The sequence below is a fragment of the Melanerpes formicivorus genome, unplaced genomic scaffold (assembly GCF_026170545.1).
Source record: "Melanerpes formicivorus ecotype bairdi unplaced genomic scaffold, bMelFor1.0.p_v2 SCAF_46, whole genome shotgun sequence".
Taxonomy (NCBI): Eukaryota; Metazoa; Chordata; class Aves; order Piciformes; family Picidae; genus Melanerpes; species Melanerpes formicivorus.
Window position 1 is genome coordinate 3,389,709 of NW_027142398.1, and position 21,297 is coordinate 3,411,005.

Sequence of the window (21,297 nt, forward strand, 5' to 3'; positions counted from 1 at the left end):
CTCAAAGGGAAGGCAGAGTTAATTCAGAGAGAGACTAAATCAGCCAGCCCTTCTCCCATCCCTGCTTAATGACCACTTCCCCCTCCCCACACTCTGAATGGGGTCAAGGAGATTTGGGAGGGGCGGGGGAAGGGGAGGGGGGTCAGGAGAGGTCAGGTGAGTTTTCCATTCCATCCCTGGCAAGCCTGCCAGAGCTATTCTCCATGGTGTATTTCACATTCAGCTGCAGTGAATGGACACTGATAGCTGTGAAAGGATCTGGCACCGGCTGAACAGCCCTTCCCCGAGCGCTGCCTCTTGTGCTCTCTCCCTCCCCTTTCTTCCAAAGGGCTTCCAGGGAGTGGGGAATTAATAACCCTCCCAAAGAGCCCCCTTGGAAGGCTGGAAGTGTAACATTGTGGTCATGAATGGGAGCCCAAAGGCCAGCAGCACCCTTTCGCCCTCCCCTCTCGCTGCTGTCCTTTGGGAAGAAGTTTTTGGCACCCAACCTTCTGTGCCCATGGGTCCATAGCACCTGGAAGTGCTGGGCTGGAGCAGAGCCTGCCTGAGCTCCCTGCACAGCACCACCACCTCCTGCCTGCAGCACGGACCAGGACCAGAACGAGTTCTGCACCATGAGGGTGGAGGGAGGAGAAACTACTTCCAGTCTTGGCCCTGCAAGTCGTTCCCCTCCTCCAGGAGTCTCTGCAGGGGTCTGCTGCCTGGTGAAAGGTGTGGCTCAGAGTCCACCAGTGAGGGCTGAAGGAAAGGGAATGGCAAGTGGAAAGTGAACCTCTGCTGGAGCTTGGTGTTGCATGGTGGAGCTGAGAGTCTGTCACTCTGCCATCCCCAGTCAGTTCAGCCCCACTTCTGCCTGCTGCTGCTGCTGCTTTTCTCAGGCCCTCATCACAGGAGCTCTGCACCACATCAAGCTCAGGAAGATGTTTGTCCAAACTTGTGCTGTAGCACATGAGCAGAGGACAAGCTCTGGGCAGGGGAAATGTGGTGGCTCCAACCTGCTGGCCCTTGGAGAAGTGGACTCTTGGATGCTGCTTTCCCCAGCTTCATCTCTGCTCCTTCTCCTTGCTCCCTCTTAGTGCCTCTGCAGAAGTGGACTCTTGGAAGCTGCCTTCCCCAGCTTCATCTCTGCTCCTTCTTGCTCCCTCTTAGTGCCTCTGCAGAAATGGACTCTTGGATGCTGCTTTCCCCAGCTTCATTCCTGGTCCTTCTTGCTCCCTCTTAGTGCCCTTGGAGAAGTGGACTCTTGGATGCTGCTTTCCCCACCTTCATTCCTGCTCCTTCTCCTTGCTCCCTCTTAGTGCCCTTGGAGAAGTGGACTCTTGGAAGCTGCTTTCCCCAGCTTCATCTCTGCTCCTTCTCCTTGCTCCCTCTTAGTGCCTCTGGAGAAGTGGACTCTTGGAAGCTGCTTTCCCCAGCTTCATCTCTGCTCCTTCTCCTAGCTCCCTGTTTGTGCTGCCAGGTGAGCTGTGCTTGGCAGACTGCTTCCCTCCCTGTCCTTCTGGGTGTTTGTGTGGGAGAGGAGAGAGGGCAGGAGGCACCAAGGCTGCAGGGGGTTCAAACCTTCCTGCTTTGCTTGCTGCAGCTGAAAAGGTTCCTCTGTGCAGGCTGGGTGGCAGGGAGTGCTCTCCTCTCCTGGCTTCCTTTGTCCCTGTGCTCCTGCCCAGGACCCACCCTCCTACCTGGCTGCCAGGTGAACCAACCTCCCAGGCTTGATTTGCTGTTTCTCTGCAGAGGAAGGAAAGGGAAGGAAGATGTTGGTGTTTGCATGCTTCAAAGCAAAGCAGAAAGCCTGGGTTTGGAAAGGCAGATGATGTCCCCATGGCACGACAGCTCGGGGAGCAGCTGTGAGGAAGCTCCACATGTGGCTTCCTTCTGCTTCTGCCTGCAGGAAGCCTTGCAGAGAAAAGCTCTGTGCCCCTTTTGGGGGGGCTCTGGCTCTTATCCTTATCAGGGTGCCTGCCACTGTGCTCCAAAGGGAAGGACAAATACTGTCCCTGTTGGAGAAGCTTGGGGAAACTGAGGCCAGGGGGGCAAGAAGTGCCTGCTGCCATCCAGCCTTATGGACCAGCCACCCCCCATGCCTGAGTGAAAGCTTTCCCCATCCCTAAATGCCAGATCCCACTGGCCTGGGCTGGCTGCTGCTGGCACTGTCAGACCAGGATCTCCCAGTGCCTGACTTCTTTCCCACCAGGACATAGTTATGGAGCTGCAGATCCAAACCAGTCAGCCCAGACAAATCATCCTGGAAGAGATTAGCAGCTTAGAGGAAGCTTTTGGTCTCGCTGCTGGGGCTGCTAATGAGAGCCAGGCTGCTACCTACGCTGCAGGGAGCACCTCAGCCTCTTCAATAGAAAAAGAAGGGCCGTAGCAATGCCATGTCCTACATCTCTCTCTGCTGGCTGCTCGTGGAGTGCCAGGAGACCAGCAAGAGGAGGTGACAAACGCTGGCGGCAGGGCAGGGCTTGGGGCAAAGTTCAGGTGCCAGCCCAGACCTGGATTTTGCTCCTGAGCTGGTGTGGGGCAGCAGTGCAAGGGGGAACAATGGGTTGCACAGGTCGGGTGCCTGCAGCCCGTGTTTGCTCAGCACCTCGGGCGAGGGGCCCAGGCGTGGCTGTGGTGCTAATAACAGCCCAGCTCCGGGGTTATGGGGAGGCAGGGAGGGCCCTGAAACCAAACCCGCGGCTGGTTCCACCTCTCCTTGCCTGCACACTACATAAGCAGCTTCTCCTGAAGGCTGAGCAGCCAGGCTGGGCTGGAGCTCCAGAGGGATCACCTCTCACTGCTCTGCCTGGAGGAGGTCAGTCCTTTCAGCCTGGCTCCTCTGAGCCTCCCAGATCTTCTTCCTCCTTTCCTCCCTCCCTCCCTCCCTCCTTGCCTCCCTCCCTCCTTGCCTCCCTCCCTCCCTCCCTCCCTCCTTGCCTTCCTTCCTCCCTCCCTCCCTCCTTGCCTTCCTTCCTCCCTCCCTCCCTCCTTGCCTTCCTTCCTCCCTCCCTCCCTCCTTGCCTTCCTCCCTCCCTCCCTCCTTGCCTTCCTCCCTCCCTCCCTCCTTGCCTTCCTTCCTCCCTCCCTCCTTGCCTTCCTTCCTCCCTCCCTCCTTGCTTGCCTTCCTCCCTCCTTCCCTCCTTCCCTCCTTCCCTCCTTCCCTCCTTCCCTCCTTCCCTCCTTCCCTCCTTCCCTCCTTCCCTCCTTCCCTCCTTCCCTCCTTCCCTCCTTCCCTCCTTCCCTCCTTCCCTCCTTCCCTCCTTCCCTCCTTCCCTCCTTCCCTCCTTCCCTCCTTCCCTCCTTTCCTCTCTCCCTCCCTCCCTCTGCCCATGTCCCTCCAGAGGATTTCCCCCCCCCAGTCTGTCCCTGCTGAGCCACTTTGCCTCTCTGCATTCTGCCAGCCAAATGCAGAAGGGAAAAAACAACCCACACTGAAAATGAATTGTTGGGAACTGGGACAAAGTACAGCTTGAAGAGGAGAAGGTTAATGCTCTGTTGCAACCATGTCTGCAGCTTGATTGCTGTTGACAGCTTCTCCTCTCTGGCTGTGCAGGGATGCTGCTTCTGGGTGCACTGGGCTGTGTTTGTGTGGGGGTTTTCTTCCCTTAAAGCCCTCTGAGAGTGGGGAATGGGGAAGAGATGAACCTCTTCTTACCTGCTGGTGAGAATTTCAGCCTCTCTGCCTCAAGCTGGAGCTCGCAGGCAGCTGGGGGGGATGGACAGATTGCTGCTTCCTCCCCATGCATGAGGTGGCACTGAGAGAAAAGAGGAGTAAGCCTTTTCTTTTCCCCTCTGTGTCTGTATGAAGCATCTTTGACTTGGTGTTTGGGATCTGCCTCTGGGTGTTTGGGGTTTACCTCTGGGTGTTTCAGGTTTGGCTCTGGGTATTTGGGATCTGCCTCTGGGTGTTTCAAGGTTACCTCTGGGTATTTGGGGTTTACCTTTGGGGTTTACCTCTGGGTGTTTCAGGTTTGCCTCTGGGTATTTGGGATCTGCCTCTGGGTATTTGGGGTTTACCTCTTGGTGTTTCAGGTTTGGCTCTGGGTGTTTGGGATCTGCCTCTGGATGTTTCAGGGTTACCTCTGGGTATTTGGGGTTTACCTCTTGGTGTTTCAGGTTTGGCTCTGGGTGTTTGGGACCTGCCTCTGGGTGTTTCAGGGTTACCTCTGGGTATTTGGGGTTTACCTCTGGGTGTTTCAGGTTTGGCTCTAGATGTTTGGGTCCTACCTCTGGATGTTTGGGATCTGCCTCTGGGTATTTGGGGTTTGGCTCTGGGTAAATCCCCCTCAGTAAGCTCTGCAGACCCTGGACTACAGCAGCCAGTGGACTTTCACATCTCCTCCCCAGGGTGATGGCAGCTCAGCTGATTCTTGTCTCGTGAGTCTGCTTCCTCCAGCTCCCACCACCAAGGCTTGAGCTGCTGGAGCTGGAGGGCTGCTGGAGCTCCAAAGCCTCTCCCCAAGGCTGTCAGCCAGCTGGGCACCCCCCACAAACGAACAAGGCTGAGACATCCTGTGTCTAGCCCACATCTGAGCAAGGTGGTTACTGCCCCCCAGTTGCTTCCTTGCAGATCGAGTGCAGCTGAAGGAAAGCTGAGCGTACCAGGGGCCTCTCTGAGCATCCCTTTGAAGCCAGGTCTGGTGATTAAAGGGAAACGGTTGCTGCTCTTCCCCCTCAGCCGTTAGCTTGCTATTTGACCTTGGGCAAGTCACTTAAATGCTCACAGTTGTTAAAAGGAGATATCTTTTGTGACAGTCGAGGTCTAAGTGAGCGTGGGGCGGGGGGAAGGCGAAGGATCCGGGAAGGGAAAGAATCAGCTCTCATTGTGTGTCATTGGCAGCCTGTCAGCTCCTCAGCTTCCAGAGTGCTGCCTCTGCTCCTGCAGCAGGGGGAGGTGGAGAGGGATGCTGGCATCTGTGCTCCCAGGGTCACCCAGGCACCTCTGGGCTGGTGGCAGGAGGGGGAGAGAGGGAAAAGTGAGGCTGCAGAAAGCTCTGCCGGCTGCACCTGCTGCCTGCCACTTGTGCAGGGGCAGGGGTCGAACCCAAGTGCTGTGGGGAGCCCTGGAGCACTGATTTGCACCGTGTTGGGTGACAACCTTGCAGCTTTATCTCTGCCCAGTGTGGCTGTGGGCAAGCTGTGGTCCAGCATGCTCCTGCTGCAGCAGCTCTTCCTGCCTGCAGCTTGCATCCTGCTTGGCTCTCTGACAAGCAGCCAGGCTGGCTTGGTGAGCTCTTAGCTGCTCCACCAAGCATGGCCTCCAGCACTGGTTGCCTCAGCTGCTGAGGAGGGAGGTGAATATTGGCCTGGAGACATTCCCTCTAGGAGTCTTTTCCTCTCCCCTGTAGATGAAGGAAGGAATTTAGAGGGGGGCTGGGCTACAATGATGGATTTTTCACCCCCTTTCTTGTGATGGGTTCACTCTCAGCAGGGAAGTAAGGGAACCTCTGTCCCAGGTGTCTGCTGTGGCATGGAGGAGGTGTGCAGGAGGCAGAGCTTCCCAGAGGTAGAGCTTCCCAAGGCCAGGGAGGGAGCAAGTGCAGCTAAACTCCACCACCTGCCTGTCTCACATTCTGTTTGGCCTCCTTCCTCCAAGGCACCCAAAGCACTTGAGGGATGCACTGTGGTGGGACTGGAGGCAAAAGCTGCTGTGCCAAGTGGGAGCTCACTGCACAGCCCAGAAATGGGTTGTGAGCTGAAGCACATCAAGCCCAGCAGGACCTCTTGTGCCTTGTCCCCACAGAGAGGCTTCGTGGTGGCTCACTGAGGGCGAGCAGTGAGACCAAGTGAATCCTGAGAGCCCAAGTGCAGTTTGCTTCACTCCCAGGCTGGTGGCTGTGCAGGAGCTCCATGTCACCCTCCTGGCTGAGCCACCCTGCCTTCCCCAGCACAGCTGCAGACCATCTCCCCAAGGTGCTTTTGGGAAAGCAGCAGCTGGCTGGGTGAGCCTAGGTGCTGCTGCCCTTGCAGACCTTCTTGTTTGTGGGCTGCCACAGTGGCAGGCTCAACAGGTTCCTAAGGGGCATCTGCTCACTCTTGCCTTAGCTGCTTAGCCCCTGTCCTGATCTGGTGGCCTCTCCCCTCTGAAGAAGGCTGGAGAGAGGCAGAGTGTTGCAGGGCAAATAAATGACTCAGACTAATGAGTAAGGTAATTGCTGCTCACTCTTAGATGAGGCTAAAGTGGGTCAGGTTTGTTTGTGAAACTCCATGGAGGCACCATCTGTTCCCTGTGCCCCATCTCAGGGGCTGGAGGCAGGATTTGGGTGAAACTGCCTCCCTGGGAGCCTTCAGAGCAGCATGGGGGTGGTGCCCAGGTCATTAGGCAGGGGCGTGGGGCTCTGGGGATGACCCTAAGTGACTGCAGGCAAGTGTCTGCAGCCCTGAGCCTCAAAGGGCCTCTTAATTGAGCTGACTGGCAGAGGGGACCCTAAATCCTTTGTGTCTCTGCTGCTGCCCATCTGTGAGATGGAGCTGGACAGGAGACTGAGAGGGCTTTAGACCTCCCTTAGCCTGAAGGTGGGATTGGACTTTGCCAAGCCATGCCTGAGTGCTGCCTGCTCACCTGTCACAAGCCCTGAGAGAGAAACCTGCCCTCAGCTTTGTGTCTTTTAACCCTGCTGCTCTCCCAGCTGTCCTCTCTTCATTCTCCCATGCCTGGAAGCCTGGTGGGCAGGGGACTGTGTCTTTCAGTGCTGAGGAGTCTCTGTGGTACTTGGTTTTAACCCTTTCCCCTGCCCTGGTCCCTCCAGTGTCTCACAAGCTCTCTCTCCTCTCAGACCACAGCATGTGAGCAGAAGGAGAAGCCTGGAGTGGGATCCCTGCCTGGACTCGATGCTGCTGGGGCCACACCTTGCAGTTAAGAGGAAGAGGAAGAAACATTTCATTCAGCAGTGTTAAAGATGGGAGACAGCATCTGCCCAGCAGCCCAGGAGGGGAAGCTCCAGACCGTGCCCACGGAGCATCCCTGGGAGCGTCCCAGGCGGAGTGACACAGCCCTCTGTCACTAAGGGGTGTCAGGGCAGCATGGCTCAGAGGGCCTGGGGCAGGATGCTCTTCCACAACAGAAAGACCCAGCTCCTGCTGGTCAACTCCCTGACGTTTGGCCTGGAGGTCTGCCTGGCTGCAGGGATAACCTACGTGCCGCCACTGCTGCTGGAAGTGGGCGTGGAGGAGAAGTTCATGACCATGGTTCTGGGTAGGCAATGGTTTGGTGTGGGGCTTTTCCTTGTCTTGGAGGGGCTTGTTCCAGCCTTTGAGTCTGGAAGGCAAATAAGGACCTGGAGAATAGAAATAGAATTGGGATGGGATGGGATAGGATGGGATAGGATAGGATAGGATAGGATAGGATAAACCAGGTTAGAAAAGACCTTTGAGATCATCCAGTCCAACCTATCACCCAACACCATCTGATCAATTAAAGCATGGCACCAAGCACCCCATCCAGGCTCTTCCTAAACACCTCCAGGGATGGGGACTCCACCACCTCCCTGGGCAGCACATCCCAATGGCCAATCTCTCTTGCTGGGAAGAATTTCTTCCTCACCTCCAGCCTAAACTTCCCCTGGCACAGCTTGAGACTGTGTCCTCTTGTTCTGGTGCTGCTTGCCTGGGAGAAGAGACCAAGCCCCACCTGGCTACAGCCTCCTTTCAGGCAGTTGTAGAGAGCAAGAAGGTCTCCCCTGAGCCTCCTCTTCTCCGTGGGGTGGTTGCAGAGCTACTCTTCTCTCAAGGGCAGCCTTGTGTTTGGAGGAAGGGGCTGTGACCCAGTGATGCTTCCTGAGGTCCTGAAGCATCCCAGACACTTTCATGGTGCACACAGAGCAGCATCCTCCAGCTCTGTCCCCCCCTAACACCTCCTCTCCCCCTTTCCCAGGGATAGGCCCTGTCCTTGGCTTGGTTTTCGTCCCGCTGATCGGATCTGCCAGCGACCACTGGCACAGCAGCTACGGCCGCAGGAGACCTTTCATCTGGGTGCTTTGCCTGGGAGTCCTGCTGAGCCTCTTTGTCATCCCCCATGCCAGCAGCCTTGCCAGCCTCCTTGCCACCAACCCTCGGCCCCTGGAGATCGCCTTCCTCATCCTGGGCATCGGCCTGCTGGATTTCTGCGGCCAGGTCTGCTTCACGCCGCTGGAGGCTCTGCTCTCAGACCTCTTCCAGGAGCCGGACAACTGCCGCCAGGCCTTCTCCATGTACGCCTTCATGATCAGCCTGGGGGGCTGCATTGGCTACCTGCTTCCAGCCATCGACTGGGGCGGCAGCTTCCTGGCCCCCTACCTAGGGGGGCAGCAGACCTGCCTCTTCAGCCTCCTCGCCGTCATCTTCCTCGCCTGTGTGCTGGCCACGCTCTTCGTGACAGAGGAGGCAGCTCCCCAGGCGGAGGCTCTGGATGGCCCAGCGTCGAAGGATGCTCCCCCCAAGCCCTCCCCTCCTGCCTGCTGCTCTTGGCAGCCCCTCAGCAGCTCCTGCCTGCTGCAGGCCAGGCGCTGGGGGCAGGCTCTGCGGAACCTCTGCGCGCTGCTGCCGCGGCTGCACAGCCTCTACTGCCGCATCCCCAAGGTCATCCGGCGCCTCTTCGTGGCTGAGCTCTGCAGCTGGATGGCCCTCATGACCTTCATGCTGTTCTACACAGACTTTGTTGGGGAAGGGCTGTACCACGGTGTCCCCAGGGCCAAGCCAGGCACGGATGCCAGACGCCACTACGACGAAGGTGAGAGGAGATCCAACTGCCCCCAGGCTCCAGCGCCCGCTCCCCGGGACGGGAGCTTGGAGTGGGAGCTCAGGGATGGGCTCAGCCCTGCCAGCAAGGCAAAGGTTACAGGCAAGCAGATTTTGTGCAGATGGAACAGGAAGCAATGTTCCCCTGTGGGCCACAGAGCACTGCACAGTGAACCAAGCAGGGAAACACCTCTGGCCCCCGAGCAGCCCAGCGCAGAACCAGATCTGGCAGCGCAGCCCTGGCCTGGGGCTGAGCAGTTAAGAGGCAGAGCAGTCTGGCAGGTTGCAATGCTGAACAGGATGGATCCAGCTCTCTCTGCAGCCTCTGCTTGCTGCTGCCAGCTCCCCTCACTGCTCTGCCCTCCTTTTGCACTGAGGGGTGAGGATGCTCCACCCCTCTTGGAGAGCAGGGCTTGGAGAGGCAGGACACGCTCCGTAGCAGTGAGCTGGGCTTTGCCTCGACTGCCTTGTGTGCTGCTGTCAGATTCCCATCTCACATCTGCTTCTGGGCAGCCCTGGAGCAGCTCCCCCAGTTATCAGCCCTCTCTCCAGTGGTTCCTGGCAATGGAACAGGTTGTCCAGGGAGGTGGTTGGGGTCCCATCCCTGGAGATATGCAGGGTGAGGCTTGACAGAGCTCTGGGCAGCCTGATCTGGTTGAGGATGTCCCTGCTGACTGCAGGGGGGGTTGGACTGGATGACCTTTGGAGGTCTCTCTCAAGGATTCTCATGCTCTGGAGCCTGTAGCTGTCACAACCACCTCACAGGGTGCTGCTCACTGAAGCACATTCCCTGTCTCCTGCAGTTCCCTGCTGTCCCACCATGGCTGCTGTGTTGTGCCAGAGCCTTGACACACTGCCCAGCCCTTCTTTTCCTCTCCTTGATCTAAGTCTCTTTTATTCTTGGGGGTGAGCACCTTTCTGGCCCTCCTCTTCCAGCCCTCTGAGTTTTGCACTGCCTGCCTCTGTGAGCTCTGCAGCACACTGCCTCTTTGTGCTGGGTGTCTGTTTAACTTGGAGGCAGCTTAATTATTAGTTAACACTTGCTCTGTGCAGCTCCCAGCAGGTCAGGACTCCTGTCAGAGAAGCAGGTGTTGAGTAATGATCCTTGCTCCAAAGAGTTAATGGCTTTAGTTCCCTGCAATCTGATAGACCTTTGCAAGGGGGAGGTCCTGATTGCTGCCGGATACTGCCCTGGATGTTGAATGCTTTACCTTGGCTGCAGCACAATTCCCTCTGCCTTTTGTTCTGCTCCTGCTTTTGGCATCTGTGAAGCCCAGATCCTGGTTCATGAGCAGGTGACAGGTCCTGGGTGCAAACAGCTCCCAAAGAACCTGAGTATCACTTGGCTTCTCAGCTCCCATTGCCCCTCTGGTTAAGGCTGAGGTGCTGCTGGTGGAGAGTGGGAGCTGCAGCCTGGCTGCTGCAGCCCTGGGAGATGGCAGTGGTGCTGCTCTGCTCCTTCCAGAGGCCACAAAGGTGATCCAAGGGCTGGAGCAGCTCTGCTAGGAGGAGAGGCTGAGGGAGCTGGGGGTGTTCAGCTTGGAGAAGAGAAGACTCCAGGGAGACCTTAGAGCTGCCTGCCAGTACCTGAAAAGATCCTGCAGGAAAGCTGCAGGGGGACTTTTCCTGAGGGTGTGCAGAGACAGGCCAAGGGGGAAGGGTTTGAAGCTGAGGGAGAGCAGGATCAGGCTGGAGCTGAGGAAGAAATTCATCACTAGGAGGGTGGTGAGGCTCTGGAACAGGCTGCCCAGGGAGGCTGTGGCTGGGGGTGTTCAAGGCCAGGTTGGATGAAGCCTTGAGTCTAGCTGAGAGCTGTCCCTGCCCACGGTGGGGAGGTTGGAGCAGATGATCTCTGAGGTCCCTCCCAGCCTGAGCCATGCTGTGACTCCTCACCCAGCCACGTGCTTGGCAGGGCTGCTTGTGGCTGTGCCACACTCTCTGAGTCCCTCCTGAGTGGAGACGGAAGGAGCCCCCAGGGGGGTTGGTTGGCTGTGGGCAGCCTGTGTGCGGCCAGGGCTGTGTCTATCACCACCTCTGCTCCCCTGCAGGCGTCCGGATGGGCAGCCTGGGCCTCTTCCTGCAGTGCATCACATCCATCTTCTTCTCGACAATCATGGACAGGATGGTGAAGCAGTTTGGGACACGGGCAGTGTACCTGGCCAGCGTGGTGTTCTTCCCCCTGGCTGCCTTCGTCATGTGCCTCTCCCGCAGCGTCACCATCGTCACCATCTCGGCTGCTCTGACAGGCTTCACCTTCTCCGCGCTCCAGATCCTGCCCTACACGCTGGCCTCGCTCTACCATCACGAGAAACAGGTAGGGGTCTGCTCCAGAGGGCAGGGTGAGGGCACCTTGGTCAGCCTCTTTAGCCACTTGGAGCTGGTATGGTCAGCCCAGCCCCTGGGGGAGGAACCTGTGCCCGTGTGCAAAGCTTTTCCCCATGTGCCTTGTCTCCAGGCTGTGTCTTCCTCCAGTGCTGGCTTCAGTTTGGGGCCCCTCACTCCAAGGAGGACACTTGAGGTGCAGGAGCAGGTCCAGGAAAGGGCAATGAGGCTGGTGAGGGGTTTTGAGCACCAGCCCTGCGAGGAGCAGCTGAGGGAACTGGGGCTGTTCAGCCTGGAGAAGAGGAGGCTGGAGAAGGGAAACCTCATTGCTCTCTACAGCTCCCTGAAAGGAGGCTGGAGCCAGGTGAGGGTCAGCCTCTCTCCTTCCCACTAACAAGGGAGAGGACAAGAGGAAATGGCCTCAGGTTGCACCAAGGGAGGTTCAGTTTGGATATTAGGAAAAGGTTTCTCACTGAAAAGGACATCAGGCACTGGAACAGGCTGCCCAGGGCAGAGGTGGAAGAACCATCCCTGGGAGTGCTTAAAACCTGTTTGGATGAGGTGCTGAGGCCCTCCCAGTTGTGTGCAGGGAGGTGTTAGGTTATGGTTGGACTCGTGATCTTAAGGGTCTCTTCCAAGCAGGCCATTCCATGATGATTCATCTGGAGGAGATGAGAGAGTTTGGCATCTCCTGCAGGCATCCCCTGCTCCCAACAAGCATGATGCACATGTGGGAAGCAGCCAGTGGGGAAGGGCACAGAATCCCAGGATGGGTTGGAAGGGACCTTAAAGCTCAGCCAGTTCCAACCCCTGTGCTGTGGGCAGGGACACCTCCCACCAGCCCAGGTTGCTCAAGGCCTTGAACACCTCCAGGGAGGAGGCAGCCACAGCCTCCCTGGGCAGCCTGTGCCAGTGTCTCCCCACCCTCAGTGGCAAGAAGATGGAAGAGATCAGCCAGGGCTGGGAAACTGCGGGAGGTTGTTTATCCCTGTGTGCGCATTTTGCAACCCAGCCACATCTGCAGCACTGCCAACCTGAGGTGCTAAAGCCACCCTCCATCACTGCCAGCCCTGAGAGGTCCTGCTTTCCAACTGGGAGGGGGTTGCTTTTCCCCTCCATAGCATGAGAGCAGTGAACTGAAAGCTGAGGTTCTTCCTCTTCCCCTCACCCCCAACCCCCCACGGCACAGAAGCGTTGTGAAACTCCCGACGCCGAGCGCGAAAGCTTGCTGGTGGCGTCCCCCAGATGGTAGCCTTGTGGAGAGGAGTCCTAGGAGGCTCCTGAGTGGCATCCTGGGCTAAGAGGAGTTTCTCTGGAGCTGCAAATGCAGAAGTAATTTGTGGCTGGGGAGCAGCTCTTTGATCCCAGCGGCAGGCGGCTCGCTGCGCAGCCGGAGAAGAAGGAGCTCTGACCACAGGCATCCAGATGTTCACATTCAACAAATACTTCTGGCCAAGCCATCCCAATTTGCACCAGGCACCCTGTCAAAGGAGGGTAGGGGGGAGGAAGGAATGTTCTGCTCCCTCTGTGCTCTGGGATTTCCCATGGACAGGAGAGCAGCAGAATGGAAACCAAACGCCACGGGCTGGGAGCGCGCCGCACACCCAGCTGCCTGCCAAGAGCTCCGTGGGGAAACACTCCTAGACAATGAGGTGTGGGGTTAGAGCTGGCTTGAGTCTCTCTGGTGCCCTGGCTGGGAAGTTCCTCCTCCTTCTACCAACTGCTTTGCAGCAGGAGGCAGGGAAGGCCCCACAAGAAGCAAGCCCTTCAAGATGCCTCGTGCAGAAAATGCTCCTCCTGTTCCCCATTTCTCTTCTCTTCCTCTCTCTCCCTGTTGAAATCTGTCATCAGTTTTGTTTGCCTTTCCTCCTTCCTCTCTTCCTTCTCTTTTCTTTCCCCCCCCCTCCTTTTTTTCCCTACTTCCCCTCATGAAGTGACTCAACAGAAGGGGCATCCAAAGTGGCTTCCACGCTGTGCAAGATGGTTGGTGAGAGCCTACAAGGCCACCTCAAGCTGGAGCTCCCTTGCTTTGCACAGGGCTGTGTAAGTCTCTCTGTTCTCCTGCATGTCCTCTCACCTCTCGTGGCCACCAAACCTTGCCTGTAGCAGGAGGGAAAAGACCTGCATGTTCTGACAGCACCTGAAAGCTTGGTAAAGGTGAGATGCAAGGTGGGCACTCGCAGCTGCTGCAGGAGGTGAAGCAGAGCTGGGCTCCTCATTCCCTCCTCTCCACCAACTGCAGAGGGAGGTGGAGCTGATGACTGAGGCACCAGTGGCTCTGGTGGTTGGATCCTGTCTTCCTAGGGGTGCTTTTAAAGCCTAAGTTCTCCCTGAGCTCACTCCCATGGATGCTGAAGCCATTTTTCTCTGTATTGAACTGAGTTCTCCACACTGAGCATCCAAGCAGCCCTGCCAGGATGTGTCTCTCTGAAGTCCTAGCCTGGATCAGTGCAGAAACCAAGGAGCTGTGGCAGGGGCCTCCAGGGCAGCTGGGGAGGCTTCTGGGAAACTCAATGTCAAAGATGGAAGGCTGGAACTGGGGGGGTGGGGGAGGACATCCTAGTTTGGCTCACACAGTGAATGCCCTTTCTGTGCTGGGCTTTGAGTGGCTTTGAAGCCTGATGGCAAGGAGGGAAGATGTTTTAAAGCTCCATGCAAGATAAGTGAGGGTCCTGGAGTGATGCATTTAAGCACAAATTCGGGAGCCTTGGCAGAGGAGTTGAAGGATTTAATGAGCAGAGCCCAGGTGAAGCTCCTGGGAGGTGATTGCTCTGGGGTGAAGTTGTTCTCCTCAGGTTTCTCTTCTCCAACAGAATTCTGTAACTGTTTGTGCAGCAGCTCTGCAGCCATGGCCTGGGGCAGCACGAACAGAGGCTGCCTGGTGCTGACATACGCTTGGGCAGGGCTGGGTGGAGCTGGGTGGGTGCCAAGACCGCTGAAAGCCTTGGGGTGGCCTGCAAGGGAGAGCTGGAGTTGCCCACACAACTGCACCAGCCCTTCCCTCCTCTTCACCTGTCTCCAGGTAAAAGGAAGGGTAGCTCAGGCAGCCCTGCAGCTAGCTGGGGTGCTCCTGGCTCTCAGACAGGTGCTGGTTTGTTTGGTTTGGTTCTTTTATTTCCCCCCCTTTTATTCCCTCTGTTTGCCCAACCTCACCACACAGATAATGGATCAACGACTCCTTCCTTATCTGCTCTGCCCTGTGCAGGGGAGGTTCAAAGCTGGAGCTCTGCAGCAGTTCTGCTCCCTGCACATCACTGCCCAGGATTTGTTGGCCTTAATGTGGAGAGCTTTTTGATGGCAGTGCTCTGGGTGAGCGCTGCTCGAGCGAGCTGTGCCCCAGAGCTCTCACAGCTAGAGAAAAGAGAGGCAAACAAGGGCAAGAAGAAAAAGATTCTTCTCTCCCCCCATCCCAACCTTTTTTTTTCTAGCTGAGTGAGAAGGCTCAGGTCAGGCAGATGAAGCAACTCAGCTGAGGTCATGCACGCAGAGGCTGATGCAGAGCTGAGAAAAGAGCTCTTTCCTGAGTTCCCAGCGCTGTGTCATCCCAGCTGGCGTCACTGAACTCTCTCAGATATTAAGAAGTGGCCATGCATGCAGGGCCCTGAACTGCTGGTCTGCCCTCTGGGCTCTTCTGCAGGAGAGCAGAGGAAATCAGCCTTTTCTAAAGGCCTCCTCACCAGCCAGAAGCTGCCTCACCAGCATGGACGTGCTGGGAGCCTCTTCTCTTCCTCCTCCTCTCCTCCAGCCTCTAAGCTTTTCTGCAGGAAGAAGCCCAAAGGGCAGAAGCTCTTCTCCCCAGCCAGCTATTGGCACTGGAGTGCACTGTCTGACTTTGTGATATGTCCACAATGGGCTCTGACCCTTCCCTCCTGTCCTGCAAGTGTGCCTCAGCTGATTGCAGGACAGAGCCAGCTGTGGTGGGTGCCCAGATTCCCCTGGCACCCCGCGGGGAGGTGACAACCCAGAGCTCCCCAAGCAGAGCCAGGGCTGGCTTTGGGCAGTGTGCTGAGCCCCCAGAGCTTCAACACAACAAAAAGCATCACTTGGCTGGATTCCCCCAGTGAGTTAGGGTTGCTTTGAGTCCCATGCCAGCTGGGAAGAGCCAGGCTGGCTCCTGGACCCTGCCTCACCTGGCCCAGACTCATCTGCCCTCCTCTTTCCCCTAGGTATTCCTGCACAAGTATAAGAGCAAGGAGGAGGAAGACACAGCTCGACTGGACAAGAAATCAGCCTTCTCTAAAGGCCACCTCCCCAGCCAGAAGCTGCCTTACCAGAATGGCCATGCTGGGAGCCTCTTCTCCTCCTCCTCCTCCTCCTCCTCCTCCTCTCCCGCAGCCGCCGGCTCGGCTCTGTGCGTCAGCTCCTCCTGCGACGTCTCTCTGATGATGATGGGAGGAGAGCCAGACCCAGTGGCCCCTGGGCGAGGGATCTGCTTGGACCTGGCCATTCTGGACAGTGCTTTCCTCCTCTCTCAGGTCGTCCCCTCCCTCTTCATGGGCTCCATCGTCCAGTTTACGCAGTCAGTGACTGCCTACATGGTGTCAGCTGCTGGCTTCGGCCTGGTGGCCATTTACTTCGCAACCAAAGTTGTCTTTGACAAGAGTGACATGGCCAAGTACTCAGTGTGATGGGGAAGGCACCAGGGCAGCAGCTGGCACAAGGAGATGTGTGTGGATGTGTGTGCATATGTGTGTGTGTGTGTGGCCACTCCTGTGGCTCCTGCTGTCCCCAAGCTGCTGCTGTAGCCCCTGGAGGGGCAGCTGTGGGGCTGGGAGCAGGAGAGGTGCAGCAGGGCTAATCTCAGGTGTAAATAGGAGGCATCAGGGCATTGCTCTTCCAGCCCTTCAGTGCTCTCCAGAGGTGCCTTGATCAAAGGAGAGCACTGCACAGCCAGCACCAAAGGGGTTAGAGAAGGGCCAGACAGGAAATGGACTTTTCCTTTGGTAAGAGGTGAGGTTTCTGACCAGAAGAGGGGGAGGAGGGAAGAGCTCCTTGGCTCTCCTCTTCCCCACTGAAGCTCTCTCCTCTTCCCCAGCTCGTTGTGGGCTGCTTTATTTTTTTTGTACTCAACCTCTTGAGCAATAACTTCTGCAAATAGGACACTGGGAGGAGATTTCCTTTGAAGAAAGTGTGTGGCTCAGCTTTGGCCAGGGAGCACAGGGGGTGTATGTGCGTGCACACACGCTGCCATCCTTCCCCACCTCTCTTCCTGGCTGGGAGAAACCGTTGGGGAGAGAGGTTACTATGTCTTGTTTTGGACAAGCAAGGTTAGGCCCAGTGCCAGGAGGTGACTTATCTTTCACCTATGCACCAAGTTGCATCAGATGGAAAGGACTTCTTAACCTTTCTCTTCTTTTAATGACTGTTTTTAGCTTGCCTCACACAGCTCCCAGTGGCTCCTGACCTCTCTCCCTCCTGCTCCCTTTCCCTGGCAGACCCTTGTGCCTCTTCCACACCTCTACCCTGAAAGATGCTGCCATGTCACAAGGAAAATCTCTCCTCAGAGGGTTTTCAGTCCTGTCACAATGAGGTCATGATCCTTGAGGTCCCTTCCACACCTCTACCCTGAAAGATGCTGCCATACCACAAGGAAAATCTCTCCTCAGAGGGTTTTCAGTCCTGTCACAATGAGGTCATGATCCTTGAGGTCCCTTCCACACCTCTACCCTGAAAGATGCTGCCATGTCACAAGGAAAATCTCTCCTCAGAGGGCTTTCAGTCCTGTCACAATGAGGTCATGATCCTTGAGGTCCCTTCCAACCTGATATTCTATCAGTAGAACAGGAGGAGCTCTCCTGCAAGGCTGCCAGGGAGCAAATGCGCCAGACCTGAGGTCCCTGCTGTGGTAGGGACCTAGAGCTGGTGAGTAGCTCTGTTTGCTCTCAAGGATGTGTCCCCAAAGCCACCTCCTAGAGCAGACTTTTCCTTCCAGGCAGAAAGGCTTTTGCTGTGTTTGCAGGCTGGCAGGAGGGCACCTTGCAGAGCATCTGCAACCCGGTGCCTGGCACGCTGGCTGAGTTAACACATTGCCCAGATGCTGCAGTCAGGTGAGCAGGACAGAATGTGCCCACAGCCACCCTGGCAGCTGCTGGCAGGGCAGGGTAAGCCCAGTCCTTGGCGTGCTGGGCAAAAGAAGGAGCAGGACAGGAACTCTTGATGCTGTTGTGCCTGTGGTTTGCTGATCCAGGTTACCTATTGGTTATGGAATGGAATGAAGCTGGAGGTGAGGAGATTCAGACTGGACATGAGGAGGAAGTTCTTCCCCATGAGAGTGGTGAAGCCCTGGAATGGGTTGTCCAGGGAGGTGGTTGAGGCCTCATCCCTGGAGGTGTTTAAGGCCAGGCTGGATGAGGCTCTGGCCAGGCTGATCTAGTGTGGGGTGTCCCTGCCCATGGCAGGGGGGTTGGAACTGGCTGATCCTTGTGGTTCCTTCCAACCCTGACTGGTTCTATGCTACACTTGTGTGGGCTCCTTCCCATTTCTTTTATTTCCAGGCAGGAGTTCAGACTCTTCCTGGGGCACAGCACAAACACAGCTACCTGTTAGAGTGAAGCAAAGTGCCTGTTGCTCACGTAGCACTGGGTGACCCCTTGGGGTTTTTTAGCTCCCAGATATGAGTCACCTTCCACTGGTGGAAGGGTTGGCTGCAGCTCTGTGTCCTTCTGGCCAGTCCCATTCCCAACAGGGGCAAAGCAGCAGGAATAACTCTGCTGGTGGCAGGTTTCTACCAAGGAGAAGTCAAGGTCCTGGCGTGCAGGCAGCACTTATTAGACTTTGAAATGATCCAAACTCTGCCCACGGTGCATGGAGGGGGAGCACGAAGTGGGTCCTTGGGAGCCTGCAGAAGGTGTTCACCAGCCCTTCAGCTTGGGCTGGCCTGAACTGAGTGTTTGTGACTAAGTCCTGCGGAGGTGTGTGGGCAGGGAGATGCACTCAGGAGGCTCTGCTGGGGGGGCAAACCGTTGCTATTTCTGCAAGGCCTCGTGGGACTGCTCCTTGGCGTGGAGGCAAGGTCACTCCCCTGCCGTCTGCGGATGGGCCCTAGGAGGCCCTCTCCTAAGAGGGTTTTAACATTTCTTTCCCGTAAAGGGTCACTGGTTTGGGTTTATTTCTTCTCAAAATTACAGGTCTGCCAGCCTCCCTTTCCCACAGCAAGGTTTTGTGTGCTGAAATGCAGCTGGGCTGGGGATGGATTTGGCAGCTGCTTAACCACCCACAGGAAGTTTTTCTGGCTGTGCTTCCTCCCCTGGTCTCTGTCTGCCTCTAGGAGGAAGCCTCTAAGGCCAAATGTTATCACCAAATGTGGGATGGTTCTTGGCTTGATGCTCCCTACTGATCAGTAACCTCTGAGCTGAGATGGTCCAAGCAGCGCTGAAGAATCCTTTAGGATCGCTTTTACGGCTGTAAAAACGTGAGGAGCCTTCACACACGGAGCCTGCTCCATTCCCAAGTGCTTGAGATAATTGAGCCATTCACTGAAGTGCCTAAAGAGTGCTTTCCACACCAAACTTCAGGCACGGGGGGAGGGGCGGGAGGTGATGATAAAGTCCTTGAGTGCTTCATTACAGACATCCAAGTGATAAAGCAGCCAGCTGGAGGGGGAGGGTAGCCTTGATTTTTGGAACACGACAGAAGGCATCTTCAGGGTGGGGGTGAGCACATCCCTCACATGCCAGGGAAATCACTCCAGGTCTTGACCACATCATACAACTCGGGGGGTGGGAGCACAAGCTCTTCAGAGGCAGTTACCAGGAGCTTTTCTCTTTCAGGTAGTAGCTGCACTTCTGCTTTCCTCTCCCGGGTGAATCGTGCTGGCCTCTCCTTCCCTTCGGGGAGGGGAGGGTTTGAGTGTCGCAGAGGGGAGAAGTGGGAAATGGCTTTTATTATGTTTTTGCTGTGAGATTGGTGTGAACCTCTAGGTCAGGGAAGGATGTCTGGATGCTGTTTGTTCTGTGGAGACCGTGTGCTGTCTGCGAGGTGTTCGTGGTTAATTTATTCGGTAGAGTAAATATTTTGTATACGACGTCAGAGGAAGGCTTATTATAAATTTATATGAAAAGGAGGAAATTAAAGGTGTGGAAATACTACGAGAAGGATGGCGTCCGGAGGGCTGACTGCGCGGCGCGGCCGCTGGGTGGCGCCAAAACAGCGGCGCAGCGTGGGCTTGGGAGTGACTGGGTGGAGGGGGCGGGCACGGCCGGAGCTGAAGGGGCGGGGTTAGGGGCGTAGCCAAGAGTGGTTGGGCGGAGTTAAGGGAGGTCTAATATAAAGGGGTGGGACCGGGGTTGAAGGGGAGGAAAATGATTGGCAGGGTCGGCTATAAATGGGTGGGGCTAGGCGGCGCGTCCGGGTGTTTATGGGCGGAGCTAGGTGCGTGGTCCAATCTGTGTGGGCAGGGTCCGGTCTGTGGGCGGGGTCATAGCTGGGGGGGTGGTGTCAGGAGCCGGGCGCGGAGGGTACCCGGCCGCGACGCTCAGCGCTAAAGCGATGCCCTGGGTCGTTACCGAGCCTCGCCCTGCGCTGCGGCACCCTCTGAGCACAAGCTGCGAGCTGCGGAGGGGCTGCCCAGCACCTCCCGGGGACGCGGCTGACTCTGCCCCCACCCTGGGGACCGGGAGGTGCGGAGCCGCCTTCCGCTCCCCTTCCCTTCAACGAATTCCTCTGGGCACACCTCGCTGACTCCACCAGGCGCTGTGCAGAGCCGGAGGCACAACTGCGCCCCGTGCCTATCCCCCGGGGGCTTCGTGGGGTAGGGGCTCCAAAGCCCTAAGCCACCTCCCTCAGCACCACAACCACGCAGCTTTTAGACACCCTCAGGGACGTTAGCTGAAGTTAAAGGCTGTGAGGCTGAGACGCAGAGTGAGCAACACCCAGAGTCAGGGGAATAGCCACGGGCTGCCCTTCCCAGATGACCACGCAGCTTCATTGCTGGGTTTGGTTTGGGGTTTTGTTTTATTTTGTGGTTGAAGCCTCGCTCTGGTCCAGGAGTTTTGGTTCAGGCTCAAAAGCAAAGAAACTGTTCTCACTTTCTCAGGTTCCCCGGGCTTGCTGTGGTAGACAAGAGCATGCTCCAGTCTCTTCTGAGCAGATCACAGCCAGAACCTCCCTTTTCCCTCTCAGAGCCTCAGAATTGTCCTTCTGCTTGGACATATTTCATCCCAGACCACTTTCACCACCATCGAACCCCGCAGGTGGGCTGGGAGAGGCGAGGCAAACACAGATCCTGTGGCTGGTCAGCATCTTGCCCCGTGCTGGAGCCAGAGGTTTGTGACTCCCATGCTTCTTTCCATCACAAGCTGCATGGCTCCTGTGATGCCAGGTGGAACCCCGAGCACTTTAGAGTGACCCTGGAAAGCCACCGCTGATGGCAGAGGCTGCTCCCTTCAGAGCGTTCCTCCTCTGTGGGGTTTGGTGGGGCGCAGCCCTTGCTGCCAGGTGCAGCTCCAAGGTCACCCTCAAGCAGAAGGACTCCCTTAGGAAGCCACAAGCTTCCTGCAAAGCCGTGGTGAGGACAGGAGGACCTCACGGACCTCCTCATCACTGCAGCAGCACCTGAACGCTCTGGACCCTGCCAAAACCATTCCTCCTGAGGTGAAAACCTGCTCCCAGCTGGATGCCAGCTGCCCCCTACGAGGGTTCCAGTGGTTTTTCCTGATATGGTGGGGAAGTCTGGACTGTTTCCAGCACAAATTAATAGTGAAAAGCTGGCGAATGGCAGCAGGGTCGGAGGTGGCTCCTGATGGACCAACTCCAGCAGTCAGACCGGGGACAGAGCCGGGCGTTCCGTGTGCCCTTGGCCGTGCCCGTGCCGTGCCCGTGCCGTGCCCGGTGCTGGCAGCCACAGGGGGCCGGCGGCCGGAGCTGAGCCCGAGGCGGAGCGGAGCGGGCCGGGAGCCGCCTCCGGGCTGCGGGAACCGCGGTGCCAGCATGGACCAGAGCCGGGTAAGGGGGCACGGGCGGCACGGAGGGGGACACCTGCTCTGCAGCTCTCCCAGGGAGGATACCCCGTGGAGGAATAGCTCAGCTCTGGGGGCAAAGGTGGCTTGGGGCGGGGTGGGCTCCCTCCTTCCTTCTCCCACCCGGGGATGAAGGAAGCTGCTGGTGGCTTCTGCTCCCCGCGGTGGGGTTGGGGGGCAGTGGTCGTGCCAGGCTTTGCCCACACTTGCTTGTCCTTGGCTAGGTGGAAGCGTGAGGCATCCTGGCATTGCTGAGGGGTCTGCTACACGTGGCCCTGATCACATCTGGCTCCTTCCACATGTTGTAGTTAGAATCATTGAC

The 21,297-nt window shown here is 57.2% G+C and overlaps 1 protein-coding gene across 1 annotated transcript; it reads left to right on the forward strand.

Annotated features, from left to right (window-relative positions):
• The first annotated feature begins 2,540 nt into the window (after positions 1 to 2,540).
• SLC45A3 (solute carrier family 45 member 3) lies at positions 2,541 to 19,042 on the forward strand. Its single transcript, XM_068159657.1, has 5 exons — positions 2,541 to 2,797; positions 6,759 to 7,177; positions 7,856 to 8,689; positions 10,746 to 11,011; positions 15,186 to 19,042. The coding sequence occupies exons 2-5, from the start codon at positions 7,006 to 7,008 to the stop codon at positions 15,645 to 15,647; spliced, it is 1,734 nt and encodes a 577-aa protein (XP_068015758.1). The 5' UTR covers positions 2,541 to 2,797; positions 6,759 to 7,005; the 3' UTR covers positions 15,648 to 19,042.
• Positions 19,043 to 21,297: the final 2,255 nt, after the last annotated feature.